This window comes from Pteropus alecto, unplaced genomic scaffold, assembly GCF_000325575.1.
Source record: "Pteropus alecto unplaced genomic scaffold, ASM32557v1 scaffold101, whole genome shotgun sequence".
Classification (NCBI taxonomy): domain Eukaryota; kingdom Metazoa; phylum Chordata; class Mammalia; order Chiroptera; family Pteropodidae; genus Pteropus; species Pteropus alecto.
Window position 1 is genome coordinate 7,119,656 of NW_006432945.1, and position 19,831 is coordinate 7,139,486.

Genomic DNA, 19,831 nt, shown 5'->3' on the forward strand with positions numbered 1-19,831 from the left:
CTCCTGGCATGGGAGAAGGGAAGGGGAACACGTTCATTCACAATCGAGAAATGTCTATCTTGCTTTTAGGCAAAGGAGGGAGGGCAGAGAGCTCTTTAGACATTTGTTGCTTCTTAATACCTGCAGCTCACAATAATCCTTATGTCGAAGTGGAATATTTTGGGGTTGCATATTCTGATCCCCTCCAGTACTTTATTTACAAGTGAGCACATATGTCAGCACAAAAAAACTGACTTCTTCAGAGCCCATGGCTTCTCTTTCTAGTGTGTGTACTGTGCAGGCATCTTGCTAATGCTTGCAAATATCAGTATCTGTTCTTCATTACGATGCTATTAAATATCTTAAATATCATAAGAATCTACTGGAAGAATATACTAAAAATATGAAATCTCTAGCCTTGGATACTTTCTGATTCAGGGGATCTAGAGGTAGGGAATGGAATTTTATGTATTAAAAATCAGGTAGCCTAGGCGACTCTTCATTTAAGATGAAGACACGAATGTTTTCTAGAACTGCGCTACTCAGCATGGCAGCCATTGTCCACGAGTGGCTATTAAAATTAAAGATGACTAAAATATTAATTTAGTTGTTCAGTCACAGTAGCTACGTTTCAAGTGCTCAGTAGCTGTACTACACAGAACAGGTGTGGAATGTCTTCATCATGACAGAAGTTTCTATTAAACAACACTGTCCTAGAAAGAGAGTAACTTGCCTAAGGTTATGTATTAAGTGGTGGAACCAATTTAATGGGAATTTGGACTTACACCTCTCTGAAATAGAATATTTGTCACTGTATGTCCAGCTTCATTCAGCAGAGAGTGGATCCGTCCAAGGAAAAGGCTTGAGAATTTGTTCTGTGCTGAGATAGAACCAGGCTTCCCCAGATTTATCTGAAAGCCCAGAATTCTCCCATTTGGGGTGTTAGTTTTGAAACCAGTGGGCCCTCTGAGAGTGCTTGGTGTAAATTTCAAATGGTAACATACTCGGGGGAAGGCAGACAGATGACAGCCACTAATATGACTGCACAATTAGTCAAATTTGCATCCTTGGGAGCTACCCACCTCTGATGGACGTTCAGCCAATCACAGGAAGTTCACCTGGTCCAAGAGAGACTCTCCTTTTAAAATGTTTCCCTTTTGTAACTTAGAACAGTTTCTCTTTTTAAATCTAGACAGTTCTTCATGTACTCCAAATGTTTCAATTATGTCAATGGTTTGGGTTTTGGAATGCGTTTTCCTTTAGAGATAATGGTATAACTGTTGGTTGGTTTCCAGGCTGGCCTACAAAAATCTGCAATGTACGTAAAAGAAATGGTTACTTAAATTATAATATGGAAGTATAAATACAGTATTAGTTTTATTCACCTGCCATTTAGCACTCTTCTTTTGTGAGAATATACAATGTGCATTCCAGCTCTCCACTGGGAATAATTCTTCCCATTATCTATTACCTCTTAATAGTTTTTATGGAAAGCGTAGCTCAGGTAGGTGGGATCACATGTCTTGTTTCTTAATAACTCTCTATATCTGCACAAGAAAGGTATCTCTCATTAGCAACGTTTGAGAATGTGATTCTATTGAGTCTGTGGGTAAATCACAATCTCATATGATACTGGTGGCCATGCAAAATGGTCTAACTTCTACAGAGGGCAATTTGTTCGTTTTAATTAAAATTCACAGCACAAGACTCCTAACCAAGGAGGCACAGGCAGAGGCTAAAATCTAGCCTGTGCTGCATTCTCCATTCATGTAGCCGCATCTGCCCTGAAGAAGGGTACTTTCTCCTAGTTTGCACAGAAGTGCTGTATGAGCTAGCAGCAGCCTTCGATGGGAAGATTATATCAGAAAGCTATCAGTTAGCCTCAAAACTATCACAGATTCATTGTTATTCCAATCAAAATACCAACATTAATTTTCCCATGGAACCTGACGTAATTCACCCTAGATTCATATGGAAGAGCTTTAGCTGAAGAATATGTAAGAAAATTGGAAAACGAACCAAGACTGCTTTCTAGATATCCAAAATTATGACAACACTGTAATAATTAAGACAGCCTGGTACTAATGGCGCAGGGATAGACAATAGACCAATGGAACAGACTGGAAAGCTAAAAAAAAAAAAAAAACATTCAAAATATGGAAACTTGAAGTAGTTATACATATGGGGAGAAATGTGAACTAGTCAATAAGTAGTGCCAGAATGATAGATATCTGTATGGAAAAGTATGGATTCCTAAATCATACTCAATGCGAAAATTAATTCCAGGTAGTAAAAAAGCCTTAATGCTAAAAGCACTTTCAGAAGAAAATATAGGAGGACAGCCTTATGAAGAAAATAGTAAGGAAGGATTTCCTAAGCCAGGTACAAAAAAATGCAAAACAGAGGGAGTACGATAGTTATGTTTGGTTCCACTGAACTTTAAAACTTATGTTCAACACTATATTCAAAAGGAAGAACAAGCCACAGGCTGGGAAAAGGCAACTGCAGGGTTTGCGTCTGAGAAGGGTTCATGTCTAAACTCGAGAAACCATGGCAGCGTGTCAGTGAGAAGAAGACGTATGGGGAGAGGATACGAATTCACAGAATAAGAAAACTGGATGACTAATAAATATGTGGAAAGATACCCGACTCATTTGTAATCTGATAAACATAAATGAAGGCACCATTTTTCACCCATCAAAATAGACGAAAATATGTGAGCAGGACAATACTTTGAGTTTCTAAGGATGTGGGAGGAGGAAATTCTTACACTCTGCTGATGGCATGTGAATTGCACAGCTACTTTGGAGGGAAATTTGGCAATATCGACTGCAGGTTGAAGATGCCCATTTTTTGACCCAGTATTCTAGACATACACACTACAGAAACCCCTGCATATATGTATCATATATATTCACATCAGTGTTGATTATAAGAGAAAAAGGAAAGAAGTGAGAGGTCCATCAACAAGGAGATTGGAAAATATGTTAGAAGTATAAATAGCAGTTAAAATGAATAAACTAGAATTAAATATCCCATATCTATAATAGATGCTATCTATCTATCTATCTATCTATCTATCTATCTATCTATCTATCTATCATCTATCTATCTATCTACCATCTATCTATCTAATCTATTATCTCTCTCTCTCATCTATCATCTGGCTGAGAAAAAGCAAGATGCAGAATGACAGGTAGAGACAAGTTTGAAAGTATACCTACGATGCTATTAATTATTTATGGACACATATATATGTTATAAGAGTCTAAAATGACTTACTGAAATAAATATCACTTTGAATATAGTGTGCCTAGTAGTGATATGGGGCACAGTTGAGAGGCCTACAAATGTAGCTATAGTGTTTTGTTTAAATTTTTTTCAGGCAAACACAGCATAATGTTAAGATTTTGTTTAGTTGGATAGTGGAGTTATATGTTATTCACTTTACTGTTCTATATGCTTGAAATAGTTCGTAATGAAAGAAAATACACATATATAAAACCCTTGTAATTATTGGTCTATAATTCATCTCTTGGCTTCTATAAAATAGGACACAGAAAAGATTAGAGAAACTTTGTTAAAGAAATTTCAAATATTATTCAGATGACTAGATTGGTCCATAGCATTACCTTTTAACCTTAATTTGGTGCAAAATAGATTCATAATCTGTAGATAAGAAAATCTATTTAGTGCATTTCCCAGGGAGCCTTACATTAGCCAGCAAAGACTGCAGCTTTAATTGAGACAGTGATGCCACTTAATTGGAACACATGAATGAGATTAAGGGGTACTCAGATAAGGTCAACTTGCTTTCCTTGCTCCCAGAGTTTTGCTGGGTCTCTGCCTTTTTGCTGGCAACTTCTGCCAGTTGGGATGAACCAGAGCCAGATGCTTTTACTGCCCTTCATAAATCACTTAAAGGAATGTTTTAAAAACAGATTCCATGTATTTCAGAGTGTATTCTAAAACATTGTCATGCTGATTCTACTGATAAATTGAGAACTCATTACATTGAAGCATTTGACTTTTACATTGCTTTTAACTGGTTATTGATCCAATAGTTTAATATACATTAATTAAGTTGATAATTGTGTCGGGACTCAATAATGTATTTCAACTGGTTATATCTGCATTTTTCAGGGTTCTCCAGAGAAACAGAACCAATAGGAGAGAAAGAGAGAGAGAGTGAGAGAGACAGACAGACAGACAGACTGACACAGAGACAGAGACACAGACAGACAGACAGACAGATTGATTTTTAAAATAAGAAATTGGAGGTTGACACAATTATGGAGGTTGATAAGTCCCAAGATCCAAGCTGGACACCCAGAAGAGCTGATGGCATAGTTACAGTCTGAAAGTCAGTGGGCTAAAGACCCAAGAAGAACCAATATTTTAGTCTAAGTCAGAAGGCCAGAAAAGACCATTGTCCCAGCTCAAGGCAGGCAGACAGGAGGAAATGTCCTCTTACTCACCCTTTTTGTTCTAGTCAGGCTTTCAACTGATTGGGTGAGGCCCACCCATGTTGGGAAGGGTGATCTTCATTACTCAGTTTACCTGTCTAAATACTAACCTCAGCCAGAAACACCCTCACAGGCACATCCAGAATAACATTTAACCAAATATCTGGACACCCTGTGGCTCGGTAAAGTTGACACATAAAGTTAATCATAACAATATCTTTTTACCCAGATTTAAGACTATTTCACAATTCTTCTTGACAAAGTGGTTTTTATTACCAAAGAGTACTTACGTTCCTCCATGAATAGAAAAAAGTGCTTGGATTCCTCCATAAACATCAATGTAGTATTTAGTAGAGAGAAAAACTTGAAGACATTGACTTTTTCTTTTTTACATAAATGTCTCATTACTAACTACTTCTGTGACCAGGAGCCAATTAATTTCTTGATCTGAAAATAGGAGGAGGTTAGAAAGAACCACTATGTTCCCATCCAGCTCGAGAAGTCTGTAATCTTTGGGCTTTTCATCAAAATTGGAAAGTGGTTGACGTCGGCATGTCTGTGCTTCCATCCAGACGAATTGAAGCTGCTTTCTTAGGTGTATAGTGGAAGGTAGTCTCAGTTATTTAAGTTCTACTTATTTAACCCCTTGGTGCATATAATGACTAGTGTAAACGAATCTCACTTGTGAGGTTAGACTCCAGCAGAGCTCACCTTGTGAGGTTTCAACACACTTATTAAGTACCACATGAACTCACTTTATAGGAGAGTGACTTCCATAGAATAGAAAAGAAGATGATTTTAAAGAACTTGAGACCATCTAAATAGTACCATTGAGGTTTTTGGTGTTCTCTCTCTCTCTTTCTCTCTCTTTCTCATTTTTAGAGAATCGCATATAATACCTTTTGGATAAATTTTCACGTATGTACATTTCTCAAGAATTTTGAAGTGTAGCGAATAACTGATCCACTGACTGACAATCATTAGATTATCAAAAAAGCAAAGTCTGATTATGTTATTAGCCGTGTTTTGGACTGAGCTAAGTCAGACTTAATTTTGGAGATGTTTGGGTTGTTATCAAGAAAACTGTATTCAGAGGACACAGTGCCTGACTAAGTCAAGTGGATAGGAGTCAGAATAGTTTTGGCAGTTTTTAAATTCTTGTGAGGATAAGTTAGGGCATGCTAAGATAACTTTCACAGAGTACTTGACCTGCCTTGTAAGTGATTTCAAAAAGTCAGCTGGCCTGTAGAAATGTTGAATAGTTTACAGAGTTTTTCCTGGACCTTCCCAAGCCCAGTAATGCCACCTTTCATTTTCCTAGCCAAAGTCCCCTTTTTCTTATTGTTACCGGCATCCCCCAGACTAACACAACCCAAGCATATCCAGGCCCCAAACACGCTTCTCTAGAAATGCATTTTTTTTACATTAGTGGCATAGATTCTTGAGAGAGAAATAGAAATTATAATAAAAAGCATTTCAAACAAATGTACTTCTGTGTGTGGAGAGAAAAAAAGTGGAAAAATGGAATGAGGAAAAAAGAAAGGATACAGTTAGGAAAATAAAAGAGAGACCTGGAGGAGACACTAGATTTATTGTGCTGGAAGGAGAATCACTTAGTAAAATTCCTAGACTTGTTGCCTGGTTTATTTTAAGTCTGGCCTGATTTCTTTTAATGTGTCTGTTGTGTTCATTTACATGGTTGCTATCTCAAAGCAAAGAATATCTTCAGGATTTTGGAATAAGCCTTTGATTAAAAATGTGCAGAAAAAATTTAATAACTATAATTAGACTCAGAAAGATCAAAGGGAATCTCATTATTTCAGCTTCAGAATTTGTTACATATTTTCCTTAAAACCGAAAAAGTTTATCTAATGCTCAAAAATATTATTCTTCTTCCTGAATTCATTGTTCATATGATGCTTTTTGAAAAAGTAACTGTGTCGATTGGTTTAATTTTCTTTTTCACACTCTTCTCTCTTGTTTTCATAAAGAAAAAAGCAGCCAATCTGCAGCTTCCTTGGGGGACATTAGACAGCTTAGAGAAGTGGCAAAATAAATAAGATTTATTCTCATCAGATGTGTCATAAGGAAATTGGAGGCATGCTGTGAGGTAATGGCAAAATAATCTTGAAAATTTCCACGTACTTTTTCCAAATGAAATGAAAGAAAAATTAAAGTTAGCTTCCATCGAATTATGTCTAAAGAAAGATGCGTGCATAAAAGTACGAGCATATATATTTTTCTAACAATACTATTTGTTTCTTCCCCTAAAAAAGAGCAGACCAGACTTAAGGTCTTAGAGTTCTAGAAAGCTGTCCTCTGAAATAGCTGACCTCAGTAGGTTTTAAATAAAACAGGAATTGTAACCCATAAAATGGTAGTATGTTTTTCCACACTTAATGTCTCATCCCGTTTCTTATATTAACCTGTGAAGGTATTACTATTCTAAATATTTAGTGCAGATGGGAATCTTACTTTATTTCAGTGGCTGTGATCATTTGCAGAAAACTGTTTTAGCTTCTGCCTAGCCCACGGGAGCTGGTGGCTAGTCCCTTATGCAGCACCTGTAAGTATATGTGGATTCATTGAATGCCCTTAAAGGATTAAACTTTGTGGGCACATTAAAGATACTGGCTCTCATTTAGAGCAGGGATTGGGAAAAATTAGGTAGGATTAAACTTTGTGGGCACATTAATATTTATAAGGTAGATTATAATATCCACTATTGTTCATTTTCCTAGAGTTTGGCTCTCATTTAGAGAGCTGGCTCTCATTTAGAGCAGGGATTGGGAAAAATTGAGTGTCTCTAACAGTCCAAGGTGAAGTACACTGTAAGCCTAACTCAGAGTTTTGGATCTCTATAAGTGAGTTCTGGAAACCAGGACACTGTTCTAGTGTTTGTTCCTAAGCTTGTCTGCTTTCTATCCAGATGCTTTCTGAATCCAGAGAGTATACAGGAATGACTTTGATATAAGTTTTGGGAGTGTAAGTGTTTGATGTTTCTCATCTTGGATTAACATCTGAAGTAAATCACAGAGAACATAAATTGGTTATATGTCTCTTATTTTTAGCTCAAAGTGGAGTTTCTGTCAGATAGGATGCAGGGACTTGCTGGCATCAAAGCTGCCCAGGAAGAATTTTTGACTTTTCCTAGTAGAAGGTGTTAAAAAACCCGTCACTCAAGCACCAATAATAAGTGAGCTTAAAAAAAATAATAAAACACAAGGTTTAGTTCAATTATGGAGAATCCAATTTGCCCCCATTCTCTAAGGCATTTGCTGGAAGAAAGAGAGAGTCCTTGGGCATTTTTCTGTGTAATTAGATTTTTGCGCCTTTGTATTGCAAATTGGGATTTCTGATTTTTCCACCCAAAGGTGCAAAGTGATGGTGCTTAAAAATCTGAGACTAAAGCCGATGTTATAATTCCTCAAGACTTTTAAACTTTTATAATCTGAAACTCTAGGAAAATGAACAATAGTGGATATTATAATCTACCTTATAAATATTAAAAATTCTTTATTTTTAGAGTCACTTCTTTTGTTCTCACAAATTAATCTTCACCTGAAAACTCAATAGGTTTTAAGAAACTGTGCCAAAGGCCGAGTTAACTATCTCCTCCCAGGTGGATTTGCTTTAGTTCTCAGGAAACAGCCATTTTTTAAAAATAAACCCACCTTTTTTAAAAAAAAAATTTCTGTATTTTCCCCTTTATAGTAACAATAAAAATGTAACATTTGAAAATTGTGATTTTGGGGGAGGTTAATGTCATAGGAAAAACCAAAGGTGAACTGTTAAATAAATAAAACTGGATACAAAATATAATAATCTCGACTATTTAAAAAATAATTGTAAAGTAGAAGGACATAGAGCAAAAGTAGTGTTTGGATTTTTTTACATCTTTCAGTACTTATGAGCTGCTTTTCTAAAAGTGATTGAAACAGGAAAGAATCTGTGGATTTCAGAGAGGACTATGGCGTAGTTGACACCAGGAATGATGGGGAAATAGGAGTAATCCACTATAACAGTATCTCCCCAGAAAGAAAATGAATGACGAAGACTAGATTTGAGTTCGACTACTACAGAACTGGAAGATTAACGAAGAACGTTCTAGAATGAGAAAACAGCAAACCTTTTAGGCTCTTCAGACTTCATATAAGTTTTACCTGGGCACTTATATACTTCCCATGTTTGCAAACTGGTCAAGAAAAACAAACAAAAAAAGGCCTTTGTTTGTATATAATTCCCCACATATAATTTCATACACAAAATCCATTTAAAAGCCTAAAAGGAGTTAATTAGTAAGAGTCTGATTTAAAAAAAAAAACATGAGTTGAGCTTTGAGAGCATATATATTGAATAATAAATTTTCAAGCTGAGAACTGTGCATTTCTTCTTTCTTGGAGTATTGACATGGATTTCAAGATTATAATGCATTACACTTCGCTTTACTCGTAAATATTTATGCTGCCATTCTTTCATTCACTCAACAAATATTTGTTGAGTGCATAAATACAGTATACCCTTGGGGGAGAGATAAACTGTATTTAAACAGCTGTAGCCAAAGTGGTACATTGTTTAAGAAAAATGCAAAAAGAAAGTGAGATGATTGTTTTTAGCTGGGGAGGGCCAAAAAGGCTTCTTGAGTTGGGATTGCCATCTGGGCTTGAAGTGTCTGAAAGTGGCTGGCAGGGCATTTAGGGAGAGAAGGAGGGGTGAAGGCGTGGGCGTGTGCAGGGAAGGGGAGGTATAGTTTGAATAGGAGAGGTAAGAAATGGGACAGTGGGGCCAGATCCCAGGCCTTGGGTGCCAGGCTAAGTTACTCTGTGGGGCGATGGGGAACTGTTGAAGGTTTTTAGGAAGGTGGTGACATGGTCTTGCAGCAGTGTGTTAAGTGAAACTTGTCAGGTTAGGCCACAGAGAATAACGCCTCTACAACTTGAAGCATGCCTATTATGGCTTTTAAAAGAGGTCCCTGGGAGCAACAGTAGCCACGCTTGTTTTTGAAGGACAGTTCCCCATTCTAACATCTGGGACTTGATAACTTGTGCCAGCTTTCTCTTGAGTGGGACCTTGGTAGTCAGCTTGGATTCAGCCTCTCTTGTTCTGCTCCATCAGCCCTGGACTCACTCTGTCTACTCCCAGAATCGGCCTCTGCCACACGGACCAAGCTCTGCCTTATTTCCCACAATCCTCCAGGAGTGCACTGGCACTCCCCCCGCCCAGCTGGTTTTCCCTTTTCTGTTCCCGTTTTAGAACTGAGCGCTCGTAAGATTTCTTGCTCTCCTGTGATACTGAGATAGGGCAGATGAAGAGACTTTTACATTGTTCTTAAAGAGATAATCAAGACTTGATTGAAGGTGTGGTGGTTGAGAAGGTGAAAAATGGAGTGGATTCAAGAAATATTGCACGCATAAGAAGTGACAAGACCTGATAATTGTATATGGGCATGAGGGAGAAGGAATCAAATGGCAGTGCTGAGTTTTTGAACGTGTGTGAATTCAATCGGTTTTAAAAGAGCCAGAAGATCGTTTTCTTATTTTTACATTGTTAACTGAAGCTAAGTGATATAGATAGAGCTGTTGGAGATGGCTTTTTTTTTTTTTTTTAACCTTTAGTGATGATTACCCTGAAGGGTGTTACAAGCGCAGGCTGGTCAAGAAAATTGCACCAACGCAATGCCCAGCCCAGGCTGCAATAATTGAGTAGGATTAGAAATGTGTGCCAAAAATGCCGGTATAACAAAGTGTGTGAGACGTCCTTCTACTGATTCTAGTTTTTATATTATTGAGTAACTTGTTTTTAGTGAAAGACCTGCCTGGCACTGTGTTTTACAAACAATTTAGGAAAGAGAATAGGACACCAATTTGAGGGGCGGGGTGGGAAATGAAGGCAATTCAATACTCAAGAATCTTGAAAACTGTAGAAACAAGCTAGTTTCAACTGAAATTATTTTATGTGGTGCTGTGGGCTGATCCGCTTTATTTGATTGTTTTCATGTGGAATATTAAATAATAGTCGTGTTTTATTGAGCATCTAAAGTGTTGATCACTGATCTGAGCACTTTCTTTCCCTGTAGACTGTCTCATTTAATCCAGAGAAAACTCCGTGAAAATGGGTGTCTTATTATTCCCATTTTCCAGGCAAGAAAATTGAGGCTCAGAGAGAGAGGCTAAGTGTAAACACAGCTATTAACTCAGATGTTTGCTTTGGCTCATTAATGCCAAAGTTTTATTTAGTCGGTTTTAATTCAGGAATGCACTGAGGGCCTCTTATGTACTGATAAATGTTCCTGAAAGATCTGTGAAAATGTAGGTTATATGTGTTTCAAGCCTGCGATGAGCGGGATCTCTCTTCTGTATGGACAAGATGGCTCCTGTTGAATAGTCATTGTAGACAGCTTGCTTTTGGCTTCTCCTTGATTTTTTAGTTCAGCTTAAGGACACTGCCTCAGTAGCTGGCTTGGGAGCTCTGTCATCACTATTATTGTCATTGACTTAATTACTATGGATTATTGAACACTTTCTGTGTGCTAGCTATAGTGCTGAGCATTTCACTGCATTGTTTCACGTAATTACAATAACACTAGGAGATCGTTCCTCTTGTCTTTAATTTATACAAGAGAAAGCAACTGGCATGAGGTTCCATTGCTGGTAAGTAAGTAGCAGAGATGAAACTCCAGCCCATGTCTGTCTGACTCCAGAGTCCATCTTCCTAACCACAGCAATATTTTGACCTAGTATCAGGCTCTTCTTAAGTATCAAGATCCTGACGTTGGACTGTCCTTTATTTGGGTTTAGACAGGCTTAATCTAAATTTAGATAAATTTTGAGAATTGCTTTAGATTCTCTTCCTCCTAGTACTTCTGATGTCGTTAGCTGTTTTATTCACATTTTGAACCGGGCATTAGGTTAATTACCTAAGGAAGCTGTAATCCCTTTTCTATAAGTGTTGTCTGGTGGATGATGCGTTGATGATACCATATGCAATATTTACATCACAGTATATTTCTCATGCATTGGGAGGGAGTGGTGGCATCATAGCATCACTGTAGAAGCTGGGCACCCTTGAGGGAAGCTTAGTGATGTGGCAGGAAACCAGGTTTCAAGGCTTTGTAGAGCTCATCATAAAATGACATCCACTTCCTTTGATTTAAATCAAAGTTCTTGCAAGAGTGCCACAATTAGCATCGGAAATTAACAGGCTGCTCTTCTGCTAGACAAAATAGTGGTGAGTTGGACGTAAAGGGCAAATTTTGTTAATTGTTTATATGTTTCAGTAAGGTGAGACTCATTCTCATTATGGGGATTCTCAAAGATGTCCCACTTTTATGTAAGCAAATTATAGACAAGGATCTAGAATTTTATTTCTTATGCACTGTATAAATGCTAATAAAAATAGTAACCAATGAGACAGTTATAAAGCCTGAGCGTATTAAAGTGTTATGCAAATGCTGATTAATAGTAATACCATAAACTCATAGAACAAGCAGAAGCGTGCCCGATTCAAATTATAGGAGCTTACGTTGGCATTTCCACACAGCCTATTATTAGTGAGTCTCAAAGACCCTTACAAACAATAATTATTAAGGCCCATAAGTGGGACTAGAAAATGTCCTTTTATTGAGGGAATAAGCAAGAATTCTCCTTTGCCTCCTTCATATCATGAGACCTAAATGCCTGAGCTAAAGTAGGCTTCTCCAGAAAGAGAATGTTCATACACTATGGGTGTTTTGGGCTGTGATTCTATAGGTTAGGAGTTGGCAGACATGGATTCAAGGTTCTTGTATTGAGTATCTCAATCTGTGTGGTTAGAACTCCACTTATGTTTGAAATTTTCCATGCATAATAGTTCTAAACAAATCTTATATAGCCAGTAGGCTATATTTTAATATGTCTCTGTTGACTGTAATATCAAATTTGAAAACAAAAATTATGCCCAGTTCACATAAAGGCATTTAAAAATGTTTTGGAATGTTAAATCAGGTTCATTTTTGTCTCAAGCTAATGTCTCATTCCAAGGACCAAGCCCTTGTAAGCACAGTCAATGGGGCCTATATTTATTATCTCTGTACTCTGTAGCAAGTCCTCGGAAGGTTGCAAAGATTTCTAATCTACTTCAGAATACTACCCTACTCTCTAAAGCCAAGCACAGGTCACAAGAGCTCAAGACTATTCCTAGGGCCTGAGGCCCCCTCTCCTTTTATTTCGAGTCCTCCAGCTTCCCCCACATGGTTGACTGTCAACTTCATTTTCTTCTGGTGTCAAGAGAGCATATTGCAGTTGGTCACTATTGTAAGGCAGCCGTACATCCATGGTTATATGTCAGTGTCACGGAGATTCCAAGAAAAGTATGGGCAGGCAAGCACCTTCTCTTACAGTTAGGGACGCTGGAGCCTGGAGAAAATGAAAGGCTTGGCTGAGGTAGTACAGCTGGTTTTTTGTCCCACTAGAGCTGAGACCGGAACTCAGGTCTTTAGACCCTTAAAACAAAGCTTTTCCTCTACCTCCTGGCAATTACATAATGCTTTGACTGACAACAGATTTTAAACCCAAAACATAAGGGTAGATCCAGAAGAAATAGGGTGTTAGTTTTTTTTTTATCCGGGGCTGTGTATCAGCAAGACAAGAGGTGGCATCTCAGGGGTTCGCAGACACATGGAGCGATGCGTGTACAGAGCTGAAATGGTGGACCCTGGGATTATTGCAGGACTGAAAGTAAAGGAGAATGAAGAGTAAGTTCAAGTGGAGAACAGGGTGAAGTAGAATGGTGATTGTAGAAGGATTAGAAGCATGGTTGAGATTATGGCCATGGCAATGTCTTATTGATGCAACGTGAAGAAAAATTCTATTGGTTACTGGGTAGATAGTCCTTAGGGACCACAGAGTTTTTCCGGATGATGTCAGAAGTGGGAGGGAGAGGTAAAGGTGCGTACAGCGTGTATCAAAGTTTTCAGGGCATGCGGACTCATACGTTTCTGGGAAACAGTGGTATTTGGGAGACTGGAGGGGTGTGTATAGAATTATGTAGACAGGTGTCTATTCTGTAAGGGATGCTACATTTCTAAATTCTAACTTTCATGTTTTTCCAGGGAAAACTGAGGCTGCTATCAAAAACTTCAGTCCCTACTACATTCGCCAGTACTCTGTGGCTTTCTGCAACCATGTGCGCAGTGAGGTAGAACAGCAAAGGGATTTAGCATCACAATTTTTGAAGACCAAGGTAAGTCATGGACATTTGGTTTACATATTTCTCCCACTGAAGAATGCTTTATAACTCATGACATACCTGAAATAAAGAATCATTGGAAGGGCAGTGGTTTTTTTTTTTTTTTTTTAAACTGTGTTCTCAAATCATTTCATACTTAAAAAACTCTATTTACCTAAAATTAGAACATATGGATTCTTGTTGATGGTATAATCTAATTTTTTTAAAAACTAGCATGATCCAATTTTATTATGTGTTCCCCACATTTATGCTTTGATATCTGGAAATTTGACTTGCTGTAGTAAATAAAGTTCAATTTTAAAAAGTCATAATTTTAGTGCCTTGTGCTATGGGCACTTTTATTTTGGTCACCGATCAAATATTGTTTTCTCTTCTATTCCCCTAACTTATTCTTTCCCCTTTGCTCCACCATAATAATTATACAGAACCTCAACAAATAATTATTGATACCGACTACGTGCCAGGCCCTATTCCAAGAACTGAGGAACAAGACAAATTCTCTGCCTTACTCATTTTATTCAATTATAGGAGACTGTAACAAATAAATGAATATCAGGTGATAATAAATGTTACAAAGAAAAGGAAAGCAGAAGTCTTATTTTAGAGAAGATGGTCAGCGAAGCCCTCTGTGGAGATGATGTTTGTGTAGAAATTGGAATGAAAGAGTAGGCTGTGTGAATATCTGTGGGAAGAGTGGTCCAGGCCGGTGCAAGAGCAAGTGTAGAGACCCTGTAGCGATCCCGGCACCTCAGGAAGGCTGGTGTGCTGAAGGCGGTGTGAGCAAGGGAGAAGGGACGAGAAATAACTGCAGAGTGACAGGCAGGGACCAGACCACGTGAGACCCGTAGACCACAATAAGGGTTTTTATTTTAAGTGTGATGGGAACTCTTCGGAGGGACTTATAACTTTGAGTGGTTTTTCTGGCCTCTCTAAAGCAAATGGACTATAGCGAGGGATGTGAGGGGAAGTTGGAGACTGGCGAGGAGGACACTGCAGCGGTCCAAGAGAAGGGTGGTGGCAAATTGGACCAGGGTGGCGATGGTAGTGGTTATGAGGAAAGGTCCCAGTCAAGATGTATTTGAGAGCGCTGACAGAATTTGCTGATGGACTGAGTGTGAAAGAATAGAAGAAGAGAGAAATCAGTGATGACTTCTTGGTTTTTAGCCCAAGCAAATAAATGGATGTGGTTGCCTTTTGGATGGAAGAGCTAGAGGCAGATGGGAATCATGAATGCAATTTTGGCCATGCTAAGTTTAAGATACTTCTTTGACATACAGCCGTGGAAATATTGAATTAGTAGTTGAACGCTCTGATCTGGAGAGGTTGAGGCTAGAGAATAGACATTTGGGATTTCTTAGCTTATAACTGGTAGTAAAGCCATGGGACATGATGGAGGGAGAGTATCCACAGAAAAAAGAAGAGGTTTCCCAACCAAGCCTTGGCCCCTCCAACATTTGGAGATCAGAAAAAGGAGAAGGATCCAGCAAGGTGGATAGAGAAGAAATAGCCTGTGGGGTAGGAGAAAAATCAGGAAAATTCAATGTGCCAGAAGGCAAATAAAAGAGAGGTTTCAAGAAAAGGTGTATTAAATGGATCAAATACAGCTGAGAGGTTGAGTAAGGTGACCCACAGATGTAGCAGCCTCCGTGTGTGGGGATAACTGATTGTTAATGCCATAGAACAGTGATCCTCAAAATTTAGAAAGTATGTTACAATGTAAATTATATCCCGTACCCTCAGAGGTCCTGATATTGTAAGTCTAGGGGGAGGCCACATTTTAAACGAGCGTTAGCAGTTGATTTAAGTGGCCTAGATTTGAGAAATGCTGCACGTGAGAACAATACATAGTTCTGCTTATGTATGTTTTCAGTCTCATTCAAAGAGAAGAGTGAAGTCCTCTCTTACTTGTTAATCAGGTGAGATAGGAGACTGCCTCCTTGTCTGTCAGGACACTATGTTAGGCCCTGGGACTTGGAAGTGAATTTATTTCATCCTTCAGATGATTCTTAAAAAGATTAGCATATCTATTTTCTCTGTATGGTTCATGTAAATTTTGCCTGGATGTAGAGGGATGAGTTTCTAAAGGCACCGTGATTTTTTAATAAAGGCAAAATAGATATAAATTTATGTGAAAGACAGAAGGCCCAAAAGACAGAAGTTTCTATATTTTGAGATAACACCAGCATTGCACTGTGAGGCAGAATGGGAATGATCCCTTATGCAGTTAGCGCAGTGGGGGACCTAGCTAGGAATCTCAGAGACTCTCCTGCAACACGTACGTCACCAGAGTTCACGAGAGATGCTCAAACTGAGGTTGCTGGCTTGCCTGCTTGTTCTTTGATTGGAGAACCAACATTGTCTCCTTGAGAAGCATGGGGATGGGTTAAGTTTTTGTAGCCTCGTCCCCAGGGATTTTGGGTCTGGAAAGACCATCGAGGCTGACTCTTGAGGCCACCTGAAAGTGTGATGACTAGGGGAACAGCCTGCTAGCTCTCCCGTTTTTCAGGACATAACCCTGAAGCATATTGAAGGTGTTGGGGTAGATGTCTACAACTTATTCTTAATTGCTTCACTCTTTCTTGTCCACCGAGTTAATCAAGGATTTATTAAGTGCCATGTGTGTATGAGGCATAACCTTATTACGATAATCCCTTCCACCATATGCTTCTGTTCCTGTAGCGTAATGGAGGGAAATGAAAATCACAAAAATATCAATAAGACAAATATTTGCATTTGTTCAGGAGAAGTAGGAAAGGGAAGTATGGAAGGAGGGAAAGAAGCGACAATTTCTCCAGAACCTCAGCACAAGACAGTTTCCCAAAATATTCTTTGAAATGCCATGGACAGACTTAATGGTAGCATATTATCTGTTGTTGTCGTAGTTAATTGTATTTATCTTCCTAAAGCCACCATTGGAACCTGGAACTGTTTTGTATGAAGCAGAACTATTACAGTTTGCTGAAGATATAAAGAAATGGAAGGAGAGATATGTTGTGATTAAAAATGATTTTGCTGTGGAGAGCTATGAGAACAAAGAGGTAAGACATTTTCTTGTTACCATTGGTTCTTGCAATATTCTTAAACATTGGCCGGGTTGATTGTCATGCTTTCTCCTTCAAGGCTGATTCTTTCAATAAGCACTCACTCTCTTGCAGGTACTCTTCAGTCAACAAGTGATTATTGGGTGCCTAGTGTATGCCACATGTTATAAAGGGTTCTGGGTAGATAGCAGTAGATCAGACAGATGTTTGCGGTCTAGTGGACAAGATGGACTTTGAACAAGTAATTGCAAATGAGTGTGAAAATAAGTTATGCTGAGGAGCTTTTCCTATGATCATTCAGATCTTTTTCAGTCACTGCCCTGATATCTCTCCGCCTCGGCTCTGTCTCCAGGTCCTCCCACTCTTAAGCCTCGTATGTGACAGGCAGCTGAGGAATTATTTAATAACATTGCAACTGAATTTGCATGAGTTCCTAGGAATTTAGAACACTTCGCATACTTAATCCACTTGTACTTATGGATTTGTTTTTAAATTTAACCTTTTCTTGGTTATCTCATTATTTTTCTTGTCTGTAAAATGTGGGGAAAATGAGATAACATATATACGGTGCCTAGAACCTGGAAGGACTTCCATTTTTATTGGTCCCCATATCTTTCTCCATGGAAAGTGTAGAGGAACAAAACTGGGCGGTGAATCTGGAAAACTAAAGTTTAAGTCGGGCATCAATTAAACTAGGGATCCCAATAATTTTTTAAGATCTCATACTGTACACATTTCTAATCTACATACATCCTCAAACTGCCTTTGAAACACATCGGTACTATCTATTAGTTAAATGTAGTAACATTTAAAACTCTGCTCTCTTGACTGAGTTTAAGAACAGCCAGGATGACGTCCACTGATACTCTGAGCAATCCCCCGGATACTAAACGTTTAGGAAGAGGCCTTGGGCTGACAGACCAATGTGTTTCCTTCACCCTTGTGATGGAAAATAGAAGGAAAACACAATACAAACAATTCACAGGCAACCAGGCAATGCTGTGTTGGGTAGACGTATTCTTTTCAGCATTCATTAAGCTAACCTTTTCTTTGCTTAGCTATATTGGGATTTTATTCGACACTTGATATGCTCTCTGAAGCAAATTATCAATACACTACAAATAATAATGATAATAATACTAAACCGCCTTTGTTTTCTGTGGCATGTTACAATGTTCTGTCAAGGAAACTTGAGAAGAGGCAGTATTGCATAAGGATTATTTATATTGTGGACTTTGATTCACGCCTTTACCAGTTACTAGATGTGTCCTTTCGTAAATCTTAAATCTCGAACCTCAGTTTCCTCATTGTTAAAATGATGAGCATGATTCGTGTTGTGAGGATCCAACAAATGAATGCACTGAAGCACTTAGCCTACGGCCAGGCTCTGGCAGAGCCCAACGTTAGAGCATTTAGGATTACAAACTAACTAATTGGGAGGAAACACTCATCGAGCTTGTTGTTTTCACCGTACTTGGCACTGAACTGAAGTTTCATATTGAATCGAATTTGGTGTTTTTCTTTCTTTCTTTTACTTTTTTTTTTAAGCTTTCTTCCTCGACTTTTAATTTATTTGCTCATCATTTTCAAATAAACCTGTTTGGATGTTTAAGATGGTCACTGCATTTGATAATAACCAAGTATTAAAAAAAAAAAACTTGGAAATTAAACAAATGCCATGCAGTTTGTCATAATCCCTAAAGTTTTAATAACATTTTATAATTTAATCTGTAGAAGAGTGTGTTTTTAAAAATTACACCTGAGAGTTATACATTAAATACCTATAAATTGCCTGTTATTTTATTGAATGTCTAGTTTTGGCTGGTAATTAAGCAGGAAAAAAAATGAAGCGCTTTCTTTTGATGATCTCTCCCTCCCTCCTGGACACTTGCACTGGGCTTGACAGACTCAGGTATGAATCCTGGATCTGCTACCTATTCACCAATGGTTCGTTGGCAAGTTATATAACTTCTTTTAAATAATATAATGTTTACAAAGGCTCAGATTGGGGCATGTTATAACAAATAGTACAATTTAGCTTGGAGGCCGGACTGAATCAAACTGCTTCTAAACTTTTTCAGAATCACACAACTTTAGATTCTTCTCTTAAGCTCTGGGTCCCCAATGAGCATAAGCAGTTGATGACTGGGTTTTGCAAGTAGGAAAACAACCTTAGATATATGAGAGTTTTTGTTTAAGTCTCTTCAGTCACCATCTTATTGGTGGAGAATGTTATTCTGAATTTGTTGCCCTGGCCAACATCACTTAGTTATTCCCAACAGTATACTCTATAGATTCGGGGTTCCACAGTTTGCTTAATTTCAATTCTGAACTTGCTTTTAGCTTGTTATTCTCAAAATTTTGCCTTGACTTAAGCCCTGCCATCTGATGCACATACTTACATTTTATCTTATCTGTATGTCCTTGTGGGTATGTCTGCTTAACAAACGACGTTAGTGCTTTAGTAATGCTCTGCACCTTTTTTCACATTTCCCAATGCTCTGCACCTTTTTTTTTACATTTCCCAGAGCTTTTTGTCTGCTGGCCCGAATGTGTTCTGATGTCCTGATATTGCACTTCCTTCTCAGATCATTTTACTGCAAAACAGTCTCACATCTGAGAGCACCATGGTGGCATATTTTATCGTGGCAACAGTTTTATGTGTTTGGTGAAAATCCATGGCAACCGTGATTGCAGTTACCTGTCCTACAGTCTCATTAGTCATCAGTCTGCAAGCATCTTGTGCAATAAATAAATGTCTGTATGCATCATCACCCTGTGGTTATTAGAATGATTCAGGTGCCAGCGTCTGAAATGGCAAGTGTGGTGCAGGATTTCTAGAAGTTACTGAGATTATGTTTTCCCTATTTGAGAAACAAATATACCTACCGGGAATCTCCCTGAGATTAGGGACTCTGATTTACCATGTTGTGACGACCATCACGCAAAAGTACTAAAGTAATATCTTGTAAGTAGCAGTTATGCAAAACATTTTTTTGAATAAATGGTTCTCATTTAGTGACGTAGTGTGGGAATTGCTTATTTCTGAGTGTCTGGGTCTGAATCTATTTCTAATATTCCTGCTATTTTTCAAAAACCCAAATAGGGGGAAAAAAAATC

The 19,831-nt window shown here is 38.2% G+C and overlaps 1 protein-coding gene across 1 annotated transcript in view; it reads left to right on the plus strand.

The window, feature by feature from the left end:
• Positions 1-19,831, plus strand: part of FAM129A (family with sequence similarity 129 member A) — a 125,535-nt gene that overhangs the window by 38,974 nt on the left and 66,730 nt on the right. The window contains exons 2-4 of the mRNA XM_025043998.1: positions 2,266-2,361; positions 13,534-13,664; positions 16,577-16,708. Coding sequence (XP_024899766.1) covers positions 2,266-2,361; positions 13,534-13,664; positions 16,577-16,708 — 359 coding nt within the window. The remainder of the gene's footprint in view (positions 1-2,265; positions 2,362-13,533; positions 13,665-16,576; positions 16,709-19,831) is intronic.